The sequence below is a fragment of the Uloborus diversus genome, unplaced genomic scaffold (genome assembly GCF_026930045.1).
Source record: "Uloborus diversus isolate 005 unplaced genomic scaffold, Udiv.v.3.1 scaffold_807, whole genome shotgun sequence".
Lineage (NCBI taxonomy): Eukaryota > Metazoa > Arthropoda > Arachnida > Araneae > Uloboridae > Uloborus > Uloborus diversus.
This window is the reverse complement of record NW_026559019.1, coordinates 31,407-53,842: the sequence shown is the minus strand read 5'-3', so window position 1 is coordinate 53,842 and position 22,436 is coordinate 31,407. Positions and strand designations below refer to the sequence as shown.

General features: G+C 35.3%; 1 protein-coding gene across 1 annotated transcript in view; it reads left to right on the top strand.

The window, feature by feature from the left end:
• Positions 1–22,436, top strand: part of LOC129233922 (organic cation transporter 1-like) — a 36,591-nt gene that overhangs the window by 4,802 nt on the left and 9,353 nt on the right. The window contains exons 3-5 of the mRNA XM_054867845.1: positions 13,356–13,524; positions 18,429–18,558; positions 20,209–20,324. Of these exons, the coding sequence (XP_054723820.1) occupies positions 13,356–13,524; positions 18,429–18,558; positions 20,209–20,324 (415 nt within the window). The remainder of the gene's footprint in view (positions 1–13,355; positions 13,525–18,428; positions 18,559–20,208; positions 20,325–22,436) is intronic.

The window sequence follows — 22,436 nt, the reverse complement described above, 5'->3', positions numbered from 1 at the left end:
GAAATCCATGCTTAGACCCTGACATTACCTGAAAAGGAAATGCTCATCGAGTTATCCTGTGATAATTCATTGAAAACTACCTTTAAAGAGCTCTCGTTAATTGACTTCTGGCTCAGTGTAAGAAATGACTATACCGTTTTGTCCAAAAAAGCAATTCGAATTTTATTACCATTTTGTACAACATATCTGTGCGAGAAAGGATTTTCCTCCTATACTTATCTCAAAGATAAATACCGAAGCAGATTGAATGCAGAGCCTGATTTAAGACTCAAACTGTCAGACATTGAACCAAACTTTCAGTTTCTTTGTTCCGTCAAACAGCCACAAATATCGCATTAAGGATTTTTTCCCCAATTTAAAGTATGCTTAAAAAAATAGTTGGTTTATAAAACTTCTTGTTTATAATTTTTCTTGTAGATGTAGTTTTAACTTTTTATTAATGTTTGCACTTAATGATATTTTACAATTATATTTTTGTTTATAGCAATCAAATGCTGCAAAAAATGGAAAGCAAACATGCTGTTTTTTTATTGTTTCTTACATGTTACTAATTTCAACATCAGGGGGTTCGCGTACTTTTTTGCCTGTTCCAAGGGGTTCGCGAAGAGAAAAAGGTTGGGAACCACTGTTTTAGGAGAATGAAGAAACGTAAAAAAGGTCAACACTGACCTCTATCTACTGGAGTTAAGGGTGCTCTTCACTGAGAGTCTGAAAGATTCGGATCTAATGTTAACCTACGGAGAAAGTTGGAGCTTGTTTTACAAATTCCTGTGAAGTTTTCGGATCCGGTTTTTTTTCTGAGTATTTTTCAAGACCATGTCTGTTTCTTTTAGTTTTTACTTTTTTGATGTGTCCATTCTCCGATTTTTTAAAATTCGAGAAAAAATGAATTTCTCGAAAACGAGGTACTGTTGGACATTTCGCTCTGTAAAACATCTGCAACTCGTGCTATCGAAATTTTAAGAACGCCCTGACACGCAAAATATTTCCAGCTCTCTTTTGAGATCTTGTTTGAAATAATGCGACCATTTTTTAAACAAATATCATGTTCTAACTATTGAAAAAAATTTCAAAATACGTTCACTTTTTGCTTCGCCCCGCCCTTTATTAGAAACCTCCCCTTTTTGAGGGGTAAGTGCTAATGGGGTGTAAGATTTATTACCCTCTCATTAGTTCCCCTCAATGACCTCCGCTGGACGTCCTTTCTTCTTTCCTCTTTTCCTAAGGCTTTCGTGAAGAATCAAGTGCTTTTGAAAGTGAATCCATGTAGATGCGTGCTATTAGCTGTTAAATTCGCAACATCTGCTTTTTTTCAAATTTGTGGTTTGAAAAGAAATAGATTTGAAAGGAATATTTCTGAGTCAAATTGTTTATTTACAATATAATGAACATTGTTACAATGCTGTCGAATGCGAAAAGTTGACATTTTTCCCTTCCAGTAGAAAAATATTTTTATATATAGATTAAATCGTATTCCAGATACTGGGTATTTTGCATCGTTTTACATGTGTTTTATGTTACTACAAATAGTACACACATAAAGTGCTTTCCACAGCTCAACAAACATTTTTGAAAATTATTTGTGTCTTTAAGAGCCAGACTCGTCAAATTTCTTTAGAAGGTTTGGGAGGTGGAAAATTCAATTGCGGAAAACATTCCGTACACCAACATACTCATTAAACACATAGAAAATCATGAAAAATATATTAGCAATTTAATATAATTCAGTTAATGTAAAAAACACACCGTGGTAGAATTACTAAGCATTGTATGTATTAGTTTTAATGACGTTTTCAGCCTTATGTTGCCGACAAAGCTAACTAAAATGTGAACAATATAGAATGGGGGTTACAAGTTTTCACTGTTTTCTATTTTCATTCTCAGAAGCTAGATCAGCATTTTAATACAATGTAGAAAAAATTAATTACAGGCATAAAGGCTTTCAGGTCACATAAGCACCCCCCCCCCTCCCTTAAAAAAAACATCATTAAAGATCGTCTTAAATTTCGTTTTTATGGCTTTAATTTCAAAAAATTTCGGGAAGGGAGTTTGTGAAAAGTCCTTCTTTGACCATAAAAAAAAAGTCGTCTAAAATTGCATTTTTGGATTTCAAAAACCTGCATGTCCCCAACGTTATTAAAGATGGCCTACAATCATGTTTATAACACTTTAAAAATTTTGCCTCCCCCCCAACATCACACTAAGACTGCGTTTTTAGACTATTTCGAAAAATTTCGGGGAAAGCTTCCGAACTCCCCGTTTCCTAACAGAATTGAAGAACCTGAAATTGTGTTTTTGGCGTTTCAAGTTCAAAAATTTGCTGGTGGAAGATCACAGGACCTCTTACTTACTTCCAAATACTACCAGAGATCGTCTAAAAGTGCATTTTGAAAATTTTTATTTTCGAGAAAATTAAAAGGCATAGCCCTCAAACAGAGTGCTTGGGAAAATAGGGAGTATTTCTGAGTAAATAGTATGCTTACGATAAAGATCATGTTAATTAAATATAGAAATGGTTCCCTCTCATAAACAAGAAGCTAAATCCTTTCTCTCGCTGTATTTACATATTACTAGGAGTCAATAGAATGGAAAATGTGGGATCTCAAAAAAGATTTTTGTTCTATACGAATGAAAATTACTTGATAATCATTGGATTAGAACATTCATTTTATTCTGTGACTGAAGACAGGATACGATAATTTTTCGGCACAGAAGTGCGTAACACAGAACTTAAAAGAAAAAGTTTGTCTTGTTTTTTTTTTTTTTTTTAATTGTGAACCCTTACTTGTACCTATAATTGCTTTCCTAAATGTAAGCTGTTCATTTTCATTTTTGTTTCAACTTTATGTATTTCCTGCAAATCTGTTTCTTGCCCTTTTTTTATTTTTTATTATTGATTCATTAAATGCAAGATGCATGAAAACGAGGCAGAGCGATAAAAACTTTAAAATCTGGCAGAGCGAGGCGTTGAGATTTTTTTTCATCTAAGTATTTCGAGATTTTTTTTTTTTTTTTTTCAGGCAGATATACATGTAGGTAATATTTTCGTGCCTCCTGAGAAAAAGTACAACCCTTAATATTTATTATGACAACTAACAAGGATCAGACACTCACAAGACTTATTAGAAAATTTTAATAAAAACTCAATGTGTTGAAGTAGAAGCACTATATACACTATATGACCAAAAGCATTGGGACACTTTCAAAAATTCACATGTTTAGGGATTTCTCGAGAAATAATAGTCCAATTGCTCTATAATTTGTTTCGCATAAAATGTATACTCTAGTTGTCATTTTCCAATAAAAATTAAGTCTGCTATTCATTTAGGGGACCGACAACAAATTGAGTAAAAAAGTTTTTTGATAATTTTTCATTGCAAATTGCTGGGAATAAGCTATAATTTTCAGAAATGAGTTAAAAATCTATCAAAAACTTATTTTTATATTTTTGTGAAAGTATCTCTTATACCCATGGAAATATAAGCATTTCTTTCAAAAATGCAAAATTTTTTTGAAGGTTTTCGCCTTATATTACGCAGAGTATTTCGTCAAACGTTACTAAACTTTTAAAATATTTGACAGCATTTTAGAGAAACATAATAATAAAATTTGAAGTTAAAATATTGAAAATTTGTTGAAATATGAACAGTTAAAGCTATTAATTTTTCACTGCGCAGACACGAAAGATAGCAATTTATAACGTTCATAATTCAAAGCTCAGATACATCCTACAATCCATGAAAAAAATTCCACCGCAATTTCTTTAAATTTTAAAAAGTTATCAGCAATCTAATGAGCCGAATTTCTATAATTCTAGGATAGGCGACGAATGGTAAGGAATTGTTAGCAAACTGGCAACACTTTCCTGCCATCGTTATAGAGTGATTCATGATAAGAACAGATTATTTGTTGCTGGTCCCCTAAATGAATAGCAGACTTAATTGTTATTGGATGTGACGTCTGGAGTATACTTTTCATGAGAAAAAAATTACAGAGCAGAGAGCAATTGGTCTTTTATTTTTTGAGAAATCCGTAAAATTGTGAATTTTTGAAAGTGTCCCAATACTTTTGGTCATATAGTGCATGTAATACCTCATGTATTTTGCCGAATTTAGTAACTGGGAATCTGAGACTCTAAAAGTGCTAGGTTTAGTTTTATTGCAAAATTTCAACGCAAGATAGTTTACAAACATTGAGAGTGGGGGAAGGAGTGATTTTTGCCTTTGAGCTTGGAGCAGGGTGAGCACCCTTGCATACAAAGATCAGAGAAAAATCTTTAATTTTTCAAATTCAGGAAATCCTTATCCGTAGCCGTCCGCGACTTTGCCGTTGTTATGGTCAATTTGAAAGAACTTTCACCATAACAACCCCTTGAGAAATGCTATCGTAGCCTTCTCATCTGCATATAGTACTTAGATAAATAAATAAATATTTTTTCAAAAAGAAAAGGATTCAAAGATAAAGATTAGGGGAATTTTCTGGTCACCAGTGGTGAGAAAAGGTATTTATAGTAGCCACATTTTTTTCTAGTCGCCACTACATTTGTAAAATAGGTAACTAACCAACAAAGTAGTATTTAATTTAGCACTAAAATATAAATATTATCAGTTCAAATAAAGGTTAATGTAACTAATTAGTGGCATTAATGTTTATTGTACAATCAAGTATTAACTATGCAAAGAGGATCTAGTTTCATTTTTAAGAATGTTTTCTGCTAACTCGGATGGGGTTGGGGAGAGTGGCAAACAGGCAGAGGAAGTGAAAGAATTTCGCCAACTGATAACTAGTTAGTCCCCACTTTTATTCGGCACTCGATTTTTCAAATTTATTAAGTAGGATCATCCATTTTTAAAGAATATTTTTTGGTTAGAATTTGGAGTTCATTTCGTTAAAATTCAGTGTGGTCATGCAGGCTATCTTTTTTTTCCTTCCTTTTTTGATATTATCAATTTTCAATAACGAACATTTTTCTAAAAATAAAACGAATTTATAAATTTATTTATTGCAAATATTCATTCATTCGTTAATTTTTCCTAGATGAGATCAGGAACCGTATTAATGGGGAAAAAAATCTTCGTTTCAAAAATTAATTTTAGTGCGAATGCAAATAAATTAATATCACAACTCAGTGCAAAATGCCGCGCCTTTTACACTGAGTTATTTTTCTTTTACCTATGTAGTCAAGACTCAAGAGGGAAAGAACTAGAATTTCCTTGGAGGGGTCTGTAAAAAGCTGCGGTTTCATTTCGCCGTCAGCTATTACCTCCTTCGACTACTCTGCACAGCAGGGGAGCGTCCGGTCTGTCCCCTTGCAAAATGTGACAGGTCACATGATCCACACTTTCATCGGCCACCGCTCGTTCTATTAGTTGTTGAAGTGTCAATCACTTCACTGATGAACATTGCTTTCGTTTAAAGAAAAAGCCCATTTTCAAGCGAGATCGTTTTTCTTTCCCACTGAAGAGCAGCCTTAAGGGTTAATCCACTGGAGTTAGGCTGAAAACTCAAACTACCAAAATACCAACAATCAGGCAATTGCTGCGTTCAAATGTAGAAGCAAATTTTCACCCGTCATAAATTGAAAGGGGAGGGGGCGACTTTCTGGTTTTACTAAGACTACTTTATGAGCTGGTCTGCTTTTTTTTTTTTTTTTCTTTGCCTAAACACATGAAAAGTAAAATATTTACAACGTGTTGAAATAATAAGCGAAAAATCTACGCTACATGCAAAAAGCAATAAAAACTGCTCTATTGCCTAAGAGCTTCTTTCGCAGTTTTTTACACTGCTATCAAAATAATAAACTGCCGACAGCCAAAAACAAACTGTAATAAGACTACTTTTTATCAGCTTCAAAAAGTAACTTTTTAAGATGTTTTGTCAAATAAAAGTTTCTTGTTCTTTTATTCAAATGTCGAACAAATATCAAAATTATTATTTAGCTAAAGCAAATTGCCATTGAAATACATTAGCATGAACACTTCTTAAAACAAGTTCCCGAAGAAAGTATTAGTGTCAATTTTGCTGTTTATAATATAAATGCGTCTAAAGTAAATGATATGTAATTTTTTAAATATTGCATGTACCCTATTCCTACAGAACACATTTTAACACTTATGTGAACATATCCGCAAGTAAAATTAAAAAACAAAACAGAAAAAAAAATATTAATTTGAATTTTTGGCATCTTGAATTCAAATTATGCTTTTCGCAATCACGAGCGTGTGTGTGTATGAATGCGCGTGTGTGTTTGTGTAGGTGCATGTATGTGGGTGCATGTATATGTGTGTATGTATGCATGTATGTGCGTGTTGTGTATGCAGTACTGTTTGTGTACGCGCGCGCGTGTGTGTAGGCGTTCGTGTGTGTATGTGTGTGTGTAGGAGTGTGTTTGTGTCTGTGCACAGGCATGAGTGTGTAGGCGTGTGTGTGTATGCGTGTGCGTGTAGGATATGGACGCAACCTGGAGACGGTTTTCGCAAGAGGAGCAGCATCGTGAAGCCCGTCGACGCAACGGCGGTGCTGGCAGAGGGTGCTGGTGGGAAAATAAAATCAATGTAACATCAAAAACAGTCAAGTGAGAACAATAAGCAATCGTGATTGCTCAAAAAAAAAAACTGCACCTTGTTTTCAAACAGATGCAAAATCATTTCAGGTACTGCAAATCTCTTTATTTTCACACAAATTGGTAATGAGTCAATCTAGTTTCATGGTGGAAAGGTCATATAAGTTAGCTTAACGATTAAACCGAGTTTCACGGAAGTTACTAATAAGCCGCTTTAGCTTCATGATGGAAAGAAAGGTCACTATAAATTTCTTTTATATCCCAAACCGAGTATAAAAGATTTACCGATTAGGTTACATTAGAACGAACATTTCTTCAAACGAGATTAAACAGGGTATTGCTCTCTGTTTAGAAACGTCAAAATATTCTCTGCGTAAATGAACCTTGCACAAACAATGGACACAAACAAAAATGGACATTTTCCTTGGACTGATGACAATTGAAGGTCAACAACGCGCAAGCCATTTTACTTCCGGATTCAAAAGGTGTTGCCACTATACAAAAATTAAATTTTAAATTCACCAATTTCAGGCTTCAAGGTAAACAAACCAGCTCTACGATTCCGTGTGGGAATGCTCATTTGACAATCGGAACTAGGTTATTAGCGCGCAACCGGAACCGATTGGAACACCTTATCCACTTCTGTTTTCAGAAGCGTTGACAGTGAACTTGAAAGCTTCGAGCGTTCCGCATGACTTGAAGTGAAATAGAAAATGAATTCGTGAGTTCACTGGTGTGAACGGGTTTTTAATGGATTTCAGAACCCTCCCGTTGGGAAACTTGTTCTCCGAAACATTCATGGGGTTAGCTTTTAAGATTCGGTAGTTTTAAATAAATAATGTAATTGCTTGCTATTCGTCCTTGAAAACTTGACGTTGAACTGATTAATTCTGATTTTATCTTCGGATCGATCGCTGCATTTTTAGAGAGATATTTGGTCTACATGATCTGGCAGCATGCAGAATATCAATTGTCGGCTCTAGACCGTAGCAAGTGATACAATTCTTGATTTGCTTCTTGCTAAACGAATGTTGCTCATTCTAGATTTCATTTGATACACATCTTTTTGGTTTCTGAGCGTGATGAATCTTTTCTAATTTTCTTTACTAATAATAAAGCAGAAAGTCTCTCTGTCTGTCAGGATCTCTGTCTGTCTGTCATGATCTCTGTGACGCGCATAGCGCCTAGACCGTTCGGCCGATTTTCATGAAATTTGGCACAAGGTTAGTTTGTAGCATGGGAGTGTGCACCTCGAAGCGATTTTTCGAAAATTCGATGTGGATTTTTTTTAATTACAATTTTAAGAACAAAATTATCATAAGATGGACGAGTAAATTACGAAATTATCATAACGTGGCACCGCAACATGGGCACAAGCTAATTGGCGAGATACGAAACGTTCATAACGTGGAACCGTAACATGGATACAAGCCAATTGGCCAGAAAATTCACCATACATTATTTGTAAATATACAGGCGAACCAAAAGACCTTTTAATTTTTCAATTACGGGCAAAGCCGTGCGGGTACCACTTGTAGAGCAATATAACAATTGAACAACATACGGTTGAAATGATTGAACAGTACATGCTAGATATTGTTGAGTAAGGGGTAGCAGAGTGTAGTTGCGCAAGAAACTAATAGAAAAAACATTTGTTGGTCTCAACTACATGACGAAAAGGACAGCAACTCTTTGAACTGATAATCAAACAATAATTTTTATTTTGAAATCTGTTAGAAATCTGTTGTTTTCCCCTTATCCTCTCCTATTCTAAATCCGTCATTTTCCCCAGGTGGCAAATTTTCAGTTCAAGTACTGTCAATGCAGATAAATAATGCTGGTTTCTCACTATAAAATGTCAGTTTTTAATTGCAGATATACCACCATGAATCTTACTTTTTTCTGAGCTTTTGTTTTCCATTTTATATCGTGTATTATCCTGTTGTCGCTTTTGTGCGTGATATCTGTATCGTTTGTTTGATATCGTATTGACTTTAGTGTCGAAATTATTTTTTCACTTGTGAATAATGTAACTTGATTTATAGTGCCCTTTTTATTGCAGAGGAGCCATTTCCGACCTTTAATTGAAGGGCTGGGAGCAATAACATGGTAATCCACCCTTCATTCAAATGTTGTTAAAAGCAGTGCTGTTGAGTTACTACCTCTTGCTATCGCATGAAGTCCTGGGCTACCATGTTATTTCTCCCAGCCCTTCAAATTTGCAGTAATCCCAAAAGGTGATAATCCAACAGTAGTGTTTTTTTACAACTTTTCTACCTTTTGATATCGCATGAAGTCCTGTGTTACCATGTTATTGCTCCCAGCCCTTCAAATTTGCAGTGATCTCAAAAGGTGGTAATCTAACAGGACTGTTTTTTACAACGTTTCTACCTTTTGATTTTGCGTGAAGTGTGGGTTACCATGTTATTTCTCCCAGCCCTTCAATTATGACCCTGCTTGTTTCTTAAGATCTTCTATGTGAATTAGACGGCACCTTTAATATTATGCTTCTCATAAAAAGTTGTTTTCTGTATTAAAAATTTAACGATGGGAACTATGCTCAAAATCGGAAGAAAAAAAATAATTTGAATTTTGACATCTGGAATTCAAATTATGTTTTTCGCAATCACGAGTGTGTGTGTGTGTGTATGTAGGCGTGTGTATTTGTGTCTGTGTGCAGGCATGAGTGTGTGTGTGTGTGTGCAAGGGCGCCTATATAGGGGGCAAGGGGGGCTCAAGCCCCCCTTTGAGATTAGAACTTCCTTGCTTTTAGTACTTTTTTCTTTGAAAAAATATAAAAACATTTCTTTTCTAGCCATTAATGACTAAGTTATTAAAAATTTTAAATTTTGATAACTCTAATTTGTGCTGAAATCGTTTTCCATGGGGAAAATATCCTGCTAAACCATGGGGAAAATATCTGAGCCCTCCCCTTAAAATTTTGCATATGAGCGCCCATGTGTGTGTATGTAGGTGTGTGAGTATGTAGGTGTGTGTATGCATGCGCGTGTGTGTGTGTAGGAAATGGACGCAACCTGGAGACGGTTTTCGCAAGAGGAGCAGCATCGAGAGGCCGGTCGACGGTGGTGCTGCAGAGAGAGGCGGGGGAAAATAAAATCATAGGAATTCAAAACAGTCAAGTGAGAACAATAAGCAATCGTGATTGCTCAAAAAAAGAAAAAGGAGAACGAAATCGAATTCCAGGAAAAACGTTTCTAGGTGTTTTCCTGGAATTCCTTGTTGGAAGAACCACTCCTTTTCAGGTGCCATTTGCAATGTGGATACATGTTTTACAAAGCAGTTTCGTCGTTTTAAAAAAAAATAACATTAATTCTGTTTTTGGTGGCGGTCCACGTTAGAAACACTGGCCACCGTTGACTCAACTGTCTTATATTTTGTGTTCTACCACAAGCATGCCTCACGAACCGAACAAAACTAAACCTTCTTTTAATAAATACTCTATATTCTCTTGCTAACAGTAAAATATGCGATTTTACTTCTTAAAAAGAAGGAAAAAAAAAACAATGCAAATTATTTTGGTGGACAAACAAATGTCACGAAAAGGAGGAAATAATTATGAATTTGTTTGATATCGCTGGCTACTGCTCCTGAATAATTAATGAGCAAATCGAAATTGGTGTATGCTCTGTCGTAGTGTAAAAACAGTGGATGGAAGTAGCGGTCACGCTTAGAGTCTCCCCCTTCCCTTTCCCCGGCATAAGAATCATTTTACCCGGAAAAAATTACGGGGGTATTTCATTGCTTTTTATCACTAACTGCGTATTTTTCCACTGTTGTAATCGCTCGAAAACAATTCCAGAAGAAACCACAAATCTTGAAATTCTACAAATAATAAAACTTATGACTGCACAATTCTTTAATTAGAGATACTAAGAAGATGTAGAAGGAAACGAATATGTAGATGAAATGTCCAACTTAATTATTTCAAAGAAATTGCTGGAGCAAAAGCTTGCCCTTGAATGCTTCTGACATCGATCTTGGTGCTTTTAGTTGGGGCAAAGCTTAAAGGGGTCCGGGACACAAAAATCGTCAAATTTTGCAATTTTTTTTTTTTTTTATCATGTGAAAAATTACTCAGTTTTTTTCTACTTAAGTGGAAGTTTGAATCTTGTTTCTATCTTAAATAGAACGAAATATATAATTATTTTTGTTGCATGCACCTAACTGCAAAGCAAAAGCGTGCCCTTGAATGCTTCTGAGATCGATCTTGGTGCCTTTAGTTGGGACAAACCTTAAGGGGGTCCGGGACACAAAAATCGTCAAATTTTGCAATTTTTTTTTTATCATGTGAAAAATTACTCCGTTTTTTTCTACTTAAGTGGAAGTTTGAATCTTGTTTCTATCTTAAATAGAACGAAATATATAATTATTTTTGTTGCATGCACCTAACTGCAAAGCAAAAGCGTGCCCTTGAATGCTTCTGACATCGATCTTGGTGCCTTTAGTTGGGACAAACCTTAAGGGGGTCCGGGACACAAAAATCGTCAAATTTTGCAGTTTTTTTTATCATGTGAAAAAATACTCCGTTTTTTTTTTCTACTTAAGAGGAAGTTTGAATCTTGTTTCTATCTTAAATAGAACGAAATATATAATTATTTTTGTTGCATGCACCTAACTAATGTTTAACTTTAAAACTTTAAACGCGTTTTTTTTTCCATGATGCACTTTTTCCCGATTTCTCGCATTCAAACTCTTATAAGTCAGGAACCGATAAAGATAAAGTAATGAAACTTGGAGCATATCTTTTTCAAACAATTTACTTTAATTTTTATTCGACGAATTTGAAAAAAAAAAACGTTTACTGCAAAAGTTATGATTTTTTTTAAAGTATCTTTGACTTTTTCGAAATTTTTCTTCAAATATTTTTTATTTTTCATTGATCCAATATTTTTAAAATCGCCGAATAAAAATTAAAGCTTAGATATTTGTGCGTTATTTATTTAAAAAAAATTGAAAATTGATCAAGAATATTTTGAGTTATAGCAATTTAAAGCAACCCCATTTTTTTAAAAAAACTAATTAAATTTAAATAAAAATTTTTTTTCATATTTATGTTATGATTTTGCTTATTAAATAAATGGTGAATCAGTGTAAAAAATTTCAAAACTCTAAAGTATATAATAAAAAAATTTCAAAATGTGTCCCGGACCCCCTTAATTCGCAACATTTTGATGGCTATGCAGATCCTAATCACAACATTGCGACGCTGCCAGGTGATGTTTGTTCCAACTATAGTGCCTACTCGAGTGATTTAATCATACGGCCCATTCCTAGCTGACTTACATTCAAATTCTCAGTAAACGTAAATGAACGCTGTAAAAGTTGTTTCCTTGCTAGAGTAGTGTCAATGCAAAGAAAACAACTTGCCATCGCTCCAGTTATGAAGTATAATTGTCTCATCAGACATCAAAATGGTAAAATTCCAGGACGTAAAACATAACGTTAGTAAAAGTCGAATTTACTTTTCGAAAACTTGAGATCTCCGAATTTTATTTCGTACATTGTAATAAATTTCTTAGAAAAAAATAAACGAAGAAAAGAAAATTGCACTTTTGATCTGGTATCGTCTGCACTGCAGGGGAAGGTCGTGTACCTTGGGCACCCCCTGCGATCTCTGTCATTTGGGAAGGGATATTCGTGTGAACGTGGGAAATTGACACGCATGTTGTGACAACTGTGCTCCTTTGTTTTGGTCACTCCATCAATCATTTTTCATTTCACTCATTTATTCATTTATTTGTAGATGATAAATCTTTTCACATATTAGTGTTTTTCCCCCGTTTCTCATTTAATTTTTTTTCTCTTTGTTATTTTCTTATTTGTTCATTATTTTTCTGATGACATAAGTCTTTTCGAATTTTGTTGTTGATTTTTTTCTTTTTTTTCCCTTTTTTCCCCATAAACGTTGCTTACGAAAGTCTTGTTGAAGTGTACTGTTGAGAACGTGAAAATGAAGTCATTTTCGTATTTCAAGTGAATGAAAGCAATGATTATTTTTGCTTTTTGCAAATGTTAATTTCTAATACGCGCTTTGAAGATTGTAGTCGTTATTCTAATCGTATTTATTTCATTTTACTTATTTCGGGAGCGTTATTGTTGCATATTCTTTTGGTATGTTATTTATTTAAATAGTAGGAGTAGAGGTAAGACCATTTGTTCGTATTTTTATTATTCCTGGAAAGGGTTTTGAGCGATCACGATTGCTTATTGCTTTCATTTGACTGTTTTTGGCGTCCAATCATTTTATTTTCCCACCGCCACCCTCCGCACCATCACCGTCGACCGGCTCCTCACGATGCTGCTCCTCTAGCGAAAGCCGTCTCCAGGTTGCATCCATGTCCTACACACACGCGCATACATACACAACTACACACACACGCGCGCACCTACACATACACAAACACACACACACATACACACAACTACCCACACATACCCCCCCCCCCCCCACACACACTCATACACACAACTACCCACACTTATGCCAGCACACAGACACTCATGTCTACACACACATACACATACCCCCTACACACACACACATACCCCCTGCACACAAACACACATACCCCCACACACAAACACACACGCCTACATACACACACTTGTGATTTCGAAAAACATAATTTGAATTCAAGATGTCAAAATTCAAATTAGTTTTTTTTTTATTTGTTTCTTTGAGAGGCTCCTATCTCAATCGAAAAATAGGATTTGAATTTTTCAGGAATGAATTCAAATTATTTATTTATTTATTTATTTATTCAAATTTTAGTAATGGAAATAGTTGGACCATCGATGCGAACCCACATGAATGGCATTGCAAGTTCTGCATGGACGATCGGGTTGTGCGTCCTGCCTCTCATTGCTTACGTCACCAGGCACTGGGTGACCTTGGGGTTGGCCACCTCTTCCGTCACTGTGCTCTTTTTCTTCTACTGGACGTAAGTGGAATTACTTTTTTCTTTCTCTGTAAAAATATTTCAAGAACACTATTTATTTATTTATTTATTTTTATTGACAAAGGGTGTCCCAAAATTAACGCAAGATTTGCATTTGCCACCATTTTTTCCATAAATTGTTGGCAGTCATGAAAAAGGAACAATTTGACAGTTGAGAGTTTAGGGTTAGTAAAAATGGGGTGTTATTGTACCATACAGCTAGAGAGAGTGAAACATTTCAATGACTGCATAAGGCATTTCCTAGTCGCGTACTCTCTCATTTCGGTCATCAGAATTGGCACCCTAGATCGTGTGATTTAACATTTTTAAATTTCTTCTTCTGGGGTTATTTGAATTCAAAGGTCTATGTCGACAAGCCCACAACCACCCGTGCATTACCGTTTTGCGATACCGAGCGCCAATAACAGTAACTGCTTGACCAGCCTCAACTTTCATTATTTTTGAAACAATTGTTCAATAATGAAAGCGCGTTATTGTATCGTATAACGCTCCATTTTTGATTACCCTAAACTCTCAGCTGTCAAATTGTTCTTTTTTCAGAGTTGCCAACCATTTATTGCAAAAATGGCGGCAAATTCAAATCTTGCGTTAATTTTGGGACACCCTTTATAATAACAAGAAATGTTCCAGGAATCACCTGATTAGGGGCTGTCCTCAAACAAAAACCGCCCCTTTTTTCAACATTTTTGACAACCCTTCCCCAATTTCACAAAATGTTGCACTTCACCTTACCTCCTCCACTTCCCTTGTCACGTCACGCTATTTTTCAAAAACATAATGTTATGAAAAAAATCCATGATATCATTTTTTTTATCCCTTCCTCTCCTTTGTTCCAAACATACACAATTTCATGAACACCCCCCCCCCCTCAATGCGTGACATCATTTGTCGATAGCCATTTAAATCATCGTTTTCATAATTTTATTGCTCTAGAAAAAAGCTAACAAAACGATGGGTTTTAGTCTTTATTTATTTATTTTTTTTTTTTTTGTAAAAAAAAGATAGGAAAAAAAAAGTGCTAATCCTTCTTGGATTTTTTTTAACTCTTTAAATGCTAACTACAAACGTTCTAATTAACTCAGAAAGTTTGAAAAATGTTCAGTTTACGTGAAAACTCCAAACTTCAGATTGGTAAGAAAATTTAAAGCACATACTTTTCCCTTTGTCACTGAATTTAGGAAAACTTATGCGAAAATTTCCATGAAAAGTAATAACAAACAAAATAGAATTTTTTGAGCAATCACGATTGCTAATTGTTTTCATTTGACCGTCCGTGATGTTGTGCTTCCTTTTTCAACCCCACCCTCCTCTGCAGGCGCGACTCCTCCCGGTAGCCGCTTCTCCTAGTCGGTGGCGTCCATGTCTTACACACACGCACGCTCATACGCATTCAAACACACACACATACACACACATGCCTTTACACACACACACTCACGCACGCCAATGTACATACACACAGGTTTATGCAAGCACAAAATCTTACACATACACAACTATATACACGTAACCGTCCAAGAGAAGGGGCAGGTTTGGGGGGACAGGAACAGTTTCTAGAAACAAGTGAGTGGAGTAGTAGGCAATGTGTAGGGTCCTGTTGCTACTCGTGATTGCGAAAAACACAATTTGAATTCGAAATTTCAGAATTCAAATAATTTTTGATTTAAATCTTTTCTGAACAATCACGATTGCTTATTGCTTTCACTTGACTGTTTTTGGCGTCGTATCATTTTATTTTCCCACTGCCACCCTCCGCACCATCACCGTCGACCGGCTCCTCACGATGCTGCTCCTACAGCGAAAGCCGTCTCCAGGTTGCACCCATGTCCTAAACACACGCGCATACATGCACAACTACACACACACATACACAAACACATATACACACCCAAACACATACACACATGCATACATACAGACAGACACCTACACATACACACACAACTACCCACACATTCATGCCTGCACACAGACACAAGCAAATATGCCTACACACACATACACATACCCCGCCCCGACGCACATAAACACACATACACACAACTACACACACACTCATGCCTACACACATACCACTACACACAAACACACACGCCTACATACACACACACACACACACACACACTCGTGATTGCGAAAAACATAATTTGAATTCAAGATGACAAAATTCAAATTTCTTCTCTTTATCTTCCGCTTATTTTTATTTATTTTATTATTATTATTTAAGGTTCCTGTGTGTACATCGGCGGAGCAGCACAGTTCGAATTATATACGTTTCGTTATTTTTCTCTAGACAATTAATGTTTTTAAAAAGGCTGAAGAGATTTCGATAATCACATATTAATGTAACGATTCTTGTAAAAGACATGTCTGATTTTTTTGCAATGAAAGTGAACGGGAAGATGAACCGAGACAACACATTGCCGCAACTGTCAGTCTTTGCCTCAGTGAGTATAATCTTTACTGAATGTCATTGCGAAAATCATGGAAAGAAATGGAAGAATCACGACTTCCAAAAGCCATATCTCGTTTGTAATGCCCGATGACGATGTCCACGACTTTCTTTTCAAAGTATCCGACATTGGCCCAGAAAGATTTAAAAAAATTCTCGAAATTTATGTATTCATGTCCCTCTCTCCTTGCACATTCATTGCACATTTATTAGAAGATATAGAGACCAGAATCGTGACTCGCGAACTCGTGACTAAGTCATGAAAGAGATTGAGTCAGAAAGAGTTAAGTAGGGTTTCTTAACAATAGGAGTACACTGCAATGGATATTATCATTTATTTCATTAGGTCTGTCGAACCTATTAGGTATTCAATTCAGGGACAAAAATAGCGTTAAGTTCCATGTTTAATTTATAGTTTGCTTTTGCTCGAGGCATTTTAATGCAGAAGTTTTTAAACTTAGTTTCTTACTTCTTTATACAAAAAAGGAAGTATTGTATTCGCAAAAAAATGTTCACTCAAAAATCGACCTTAATTTCCATTTTGCTCACCCCCGAATGAATGTTGGGCTTTTTTTTCAACCCGATCACACGTGGATATGTGCCTAGGAACGTATAGACACCCGAAATATCCACACGCTCGTGGTTGCGAAAAACATAATTTGAACTCAAGATGCCAAAAATTAAAATTATTATTATATTTTTTTTTAATGTTTCGGACGCAGTTTAAGGATGAATAAGAAATTATCATTTTTATAGTTTATAAGTATAATTATAAATTTTAGTAACTATTACTACAACTCTTGAGGTCATTATTTAAGAAATGGAAATGTAGGACCCAGGGATCAAGATCGGTGAGACACCGGGTATGCTACCGAACGGTTGTTGGTTCAATACGATTAAGTCGCAGACGCTCCCAGTATACTAAAGGAGATTGATGCACGTTAAATATGTCAAGATTACAAAGTGCTTCAAGTTCTTATTCGATATCAGCGCCACTGAGGGTCCTGTGTCGTAGATTGTTCGGCTTTTGTTCTGAATCAAATATCAAAATGTGGATAGAGGGTGTTTCCATCTACCGTGTGGTATCTGAACTAAGTCAAACCCTACGTTTTACCCTTGTTGTACTCGAAAAATGGAACAGCACTAGTACGATGGAGGTCAGAATTATAAGGACAGCAAAAAAAAGAAAAAAAAATGTACGTAAAAAAAATATTTCTGAAATAATTCAGTGAAATTTTTGCACAAAAAACCTTTTTATGCTAGAAATCGTTTTGTGGAATGCAAAACATTTGAAAATACGAAATATAAATGTTTTGCAGTAATTAACAAAAAAATGTCATTGTTAATACTGGACAAAATTATAAGGATAACGAACGTTTTGCCCTGAAAAACCCTTTTAAGTTGGATAGTTATTCTATTATGACTCAGCTTTCCGAATGTTTTAAGACAAACGACAACAGCGCAAAAGAGAACGCAATTGAAAAACGAAACTGAAAACACAGTATTTTATTTTTGTGAAATAACTAAAAAAGTTCAACTAAGTGTGTATCATTGTTGAATAGCGAATCTGAGTATGAGTCCTTAAAATACAGTAGACCCTCGTTTTACGCTGGGGTTACGTTCTACGGAAATGCCGCCTAAATCGAAACCGCGATAATTGAGACCAAATAGTAGTGTTAAAGTAGGGGTTTGGTTCCGCGCATAACAAAATACTTCCTTCTAGTGATGACTAATTGTATAATAAGTTAAACATGTACTTATATCGACTTTTATGCACAACATGCATAAAGAAAGCATGAATTAATTTCGTGTTCTGTTTATAAAGAGGATCTGTCTATGATAGTCTTTTGACAGTTATTAAGAATTTTTCTCTGTAATTTTTTGCAGTGCATTAAAGCATCCATGATCACTTGCGTCATTTCCATGATAGAATCTTCCTTCACTAAAAAATCAGAAAGATCATTGCTATTGTCTAGGAATGGCTCAAAATTTTCAATGTGAACGTTTTTGGTTGTGCGTCACTGACGTCGGTATTCTCGTTGGTTTTGGCATCCTTTGTCACTCCTAAAAGCTCTTCTTCCAGTGAGTTCTGAACAGTGCGAGTTTATTAACTGTACTTCTGGAAAGAGCTCTGGAACCAATCGCATAAAATGTCTCCAGTGGTCCAAGCTCGATTATTAGCACGCCAAAATGCAGTTGATTACGCGTAATCTGCAATCTTTAGGAGTTTGGATTTTGAAAGAGGGGAAAATTTTATCTGTTTGCATTGCCGCATCCTCGTAAAACCGAAACTCATCACCACGTAAAATAAAATAAAAGTGTCAAATCTTAAACCGCGTATAATCGAAACCGCGTAAAATAAACCCGCGTAAAACGAGGATCTACTGTATTTAAAAATAAGTTCATTGATTTTTTTTTTTTTTTTTTTAAATAGCTTTCTCCCGGAGTCGCCCCGTTGGCTACTGTCACGTGAGAGATATGGTGAAGCAACTAAAATTATGATGCGCATTGCAGACGCAAATGGTAAACCTCAAGATCCCGTGGAGCTTCGACTAAAGCTACAGGTAAGAGTACCTTAAATCAATAAACTAAAAAAAGAAAAATGCAACTTGAAAGCGTTTCTAATGCTGTATGTCGTTTTATTAACAAAATAGTGGTGCCCGCACGGCCTAGCCCGTAGTTGAAAATTAAAAGGTCATTCGGTTCGCCTGTTTATTTACAAATAATGGAAGACGAATTTCTCGCCAATTGGCTATGCTCATTCGCTCTCCCATTCCACGTCATGATAATTTCGTAATTTACTCGTCCATCTTATGATAATTTTGCTCCGGAAAATGTTCTTAAAATTGAAATAGAAAAAGAACAAAATCGAATTTTCGAAAAATCGCTTCGAGGAGCGCACTTCCGTGATACAAACTAACTTTGTGCCAAATTTCATGAAAATCGGCCGAACGGTCTAGGTGCTATTCGCATCACAGAGATCCAAACATCATCCAGACAGAGAGACTTTGAGCTTTATTATTAGTAACCCGCACGGCTTTGCCCGTAATAGAAAAATTAAAAGGTCTTTTGGTTCGCCTGTATATTTACAAATAATGTATGGTGAATTTTCTCGCCAATTGGCTTGTACCCATGTTACAGTTCCACGTTATGATAATTTCGTATCTCGCCAATTGGCTTGTGCCCATGTTACGGTACCACGTTATGATAATTTCGTAATTTACTCGTCCATTTTATGATAGTTTTGTTCTCAAAATTGGAATAGAAAAAGAACCACATCGAATTTTCGAAAAATCGCTTCGAGGTGCACACCCCCATGCTACAAACTAACTTTGTGCCAAATTTCATGAAAATCGGCCGAACGGTCATCCAGACAGAGAGACTTTCAGCATTATTATTAGTAAAGATTCCACATATTTTGCATTGAAAAAGACAAGTTTATTACTATTCTTGTGCCCCGAATCGCTAGTCCTCGGTTTTTATTATTGTGTGTTTCCTCCTAACGTTGATTTCGATATTTGACAACTGAAATGTATTTGAAGTTATTTTTTTCAAACAGAATTTCTGTATACATACTCGACGCTTTTTGGTTATGAACTTACTATAGAACCGAAATATTAATACAGGATGATCGGATAATGTGTAACCAAATGTTGAGGGGATTAAAAGAGACGATAACAAGCAAAAATCGCACATATATGATCGCAAAAGCAATGCTGACGTGCTACATGCACACAAAGCCTGAAACTGCTGGATGCGAAACACGTCACAAATTATAATTAATAGCACAAAGACAATTTTACACTACATTTTATTTTTTATGGGAGATTTAAAAGTTTAAATTTGCCACCTGCAGCTGTAATACACCGATCGCAACGAAAATGATCGCCAAAAATTTCAGATTGGCGACGGTCGGCGCGTTGCTTTTGTCACTCATGTAATACAGATGTCGTATAAAGTCTTCGCTGTCTGACCTTTTTCAAGTATGAATTTAACAAATTTAAAGTAATCGTTTGAGGTTTTGAAAATATCGATATGAGCTTTTCAAATTATGGATTTCAGCTTTTCGAAGTACGGATTTGAGCTTTTCAAGGTGTGGATTTGAGCTTTTCGAAGTACGGATTTGAGCTTTTCAAGGTGTGGACTTGAACTTTCCAAGGTGTGGATTTGAACTTTTCAAAGTATGATATGAACTTTTACCTTCTCATTTACAGAAACTAGGCGAGCGAATCAAGAAAGAGAAGAGTCTTGGTGAAGTGAGCAATTCGTGCGCCGATTTCCTCCGATATCCTAACTTGAGGAAGAAATTCTTCATCGTCACGTTCTGTTGGTGAGTGCAAATTCTTTGAAACAGTTAACTTTAAGCAATTCTTAATACATGTACACTGTGTAGAGTGAACATAATCAAAGTCCCTCTTTCAAAATTCCGTTACAAAAGAACCACTGGTCAAATTTGAACTGAATATACTTGAAGAAGGGGGTAAATTGTATGGTATACAAGAAAAAAAATCTAAAATTTATGAGCCTTTGAATAAAGTATCGCTCTGTGGTGAGCTGGTGAAGTTTTTTTTTTTTTTTTTCTTTTGCAAGAACTGCGAATATGCGGTTAGTACGAATAGAAGATTTAAAGGAATTTTGATCATTAAAAAGGATGGAAAAAGCCTGGTAAAATGTCGACCAAAAGTTGGAATAAAATGATTAAGAAATTCAAAGAGACAGGTTCTTTTGGAGTGAAATCTGGAAAAAGGAAGAATTCGATTGCGTCGATATCAGTAGAAGATGTGGCTACATCACTATACTAACGATATTTTTCTGATGCCAGAGTTTCGCATTTTTCCAATTTCATTCAGACCAAATTTGAAGTTCCTCTGAACAGTGACGATCTTTTTATGCAGCATATTGAAAATGGGATATCAATCATAATCACCATGCAGTCTGTCTCTTTTGTTGTGGCAACAAAAGAGATGTAAAATCTTACTAATATTATATATGCGAAAGTTTGTCTGTATGGATGTATGGATGTTTGTTACTCTTTCACGCAAAAACTACTGAACGGATTTTGATGAAACTTTACAATAATATAGCTTATGCATCAGAATAACACATAGGGTAGTTTTCGTCCCGTTATGGGGGCAAAACCCCCTTAGGGGGGCAATAAAACACAATTTTTGTATAAATTCTCTAATATTGGGATGAAAAAATACTTGCACATATTTACATTATATGTCCATCGAAAGCTCTGATTTTTCTGCTGAAGATGGCACCTGTTCGAAATTTCTAAGTAGAATAAAAAACGAGTTATGAGCTTTTTAGATCCATGTTCGAAGGCTTTCCTCAACTCAATACAGTATTTAGTGTATCATCTCAACTCCCTGTCGATAGCGACAATTGTTGTATTGTTGATTTTCTTTGCTTTTCGTGATTGTTCAAGGCTTTTCTCAAGTCAAATCTTGAAGTAAGATTTTTGCACAAGATTGGCAATTAATACATGATTTGGCTGATGATTTTCCATTTAAACGGAACTTTAATGTAATTAATGGTTTTTATTATTATTTATGCTGATTGAACACTTACTCATTATCCAAACAACCAGCAGATCGCCAAAATTTTTGCAGAAAGATTTCCGTAGCTGATGCATTTGGCAGTTTTTTCAACGTTGCTGTTTTTGAAGTCGAAGACTACGTCATAATGTTTCTCAGCTTTCACCATGTAAACAAAATATCGCCAATCAAAGAATTTTCAAAAGACCTTTTTTACTGTGTTAAATAATCCAGCAACTAAATTAGGCAAATCCATAAACAGCACAAAAACTTCCATTAATTTTCCTTTTTGCACAATTTCAAACAATCACCAAATTTTATTACTTATTTTGGTAACATTTCGGATGAAACTGTTTAGCGCCATTTTATGGTGACCAAAAATATCTCAGCATCTGGCGACGATATCTCTGTAACGAAAATTAATATCATATCGTTTTACAAAGTAAGGAAAGAATGGGGGAGCATCATCGAAGGTACCCCGAAACGACTTTCGCAAATTCGGTAAAATCGCACCAAGAGCCACAATTATTCAAATTTTCCGAAATAACTAGAGCAAGTATAAGGGGATTACGAGCGCAGCTACTTTTTTTTATTCACTTCGTACTTCATTAGCCATACAGAGAAGGTTTTAGACTCCATGTTAAAAAAAAAGTATCAACAGATTAATCTTTTTAAACATGAGAAGATTAATTTCATGTTTTTTAAATTTGTATATGCTTAAATATAGTGCTTTCGTTTCTAAATCAATACTACTTTGTTCTTTATACTTATTGCTATTTTAGTTTTATGGGTAAGGAAGAAACTCGATTTTTAATCACGTCAAAAAGATGTGTTTTAAATTCTTTCACTTAAAACAGAAAACAAAAGCAAGTAACGATTTTTTCTAATAATTATTACTGACC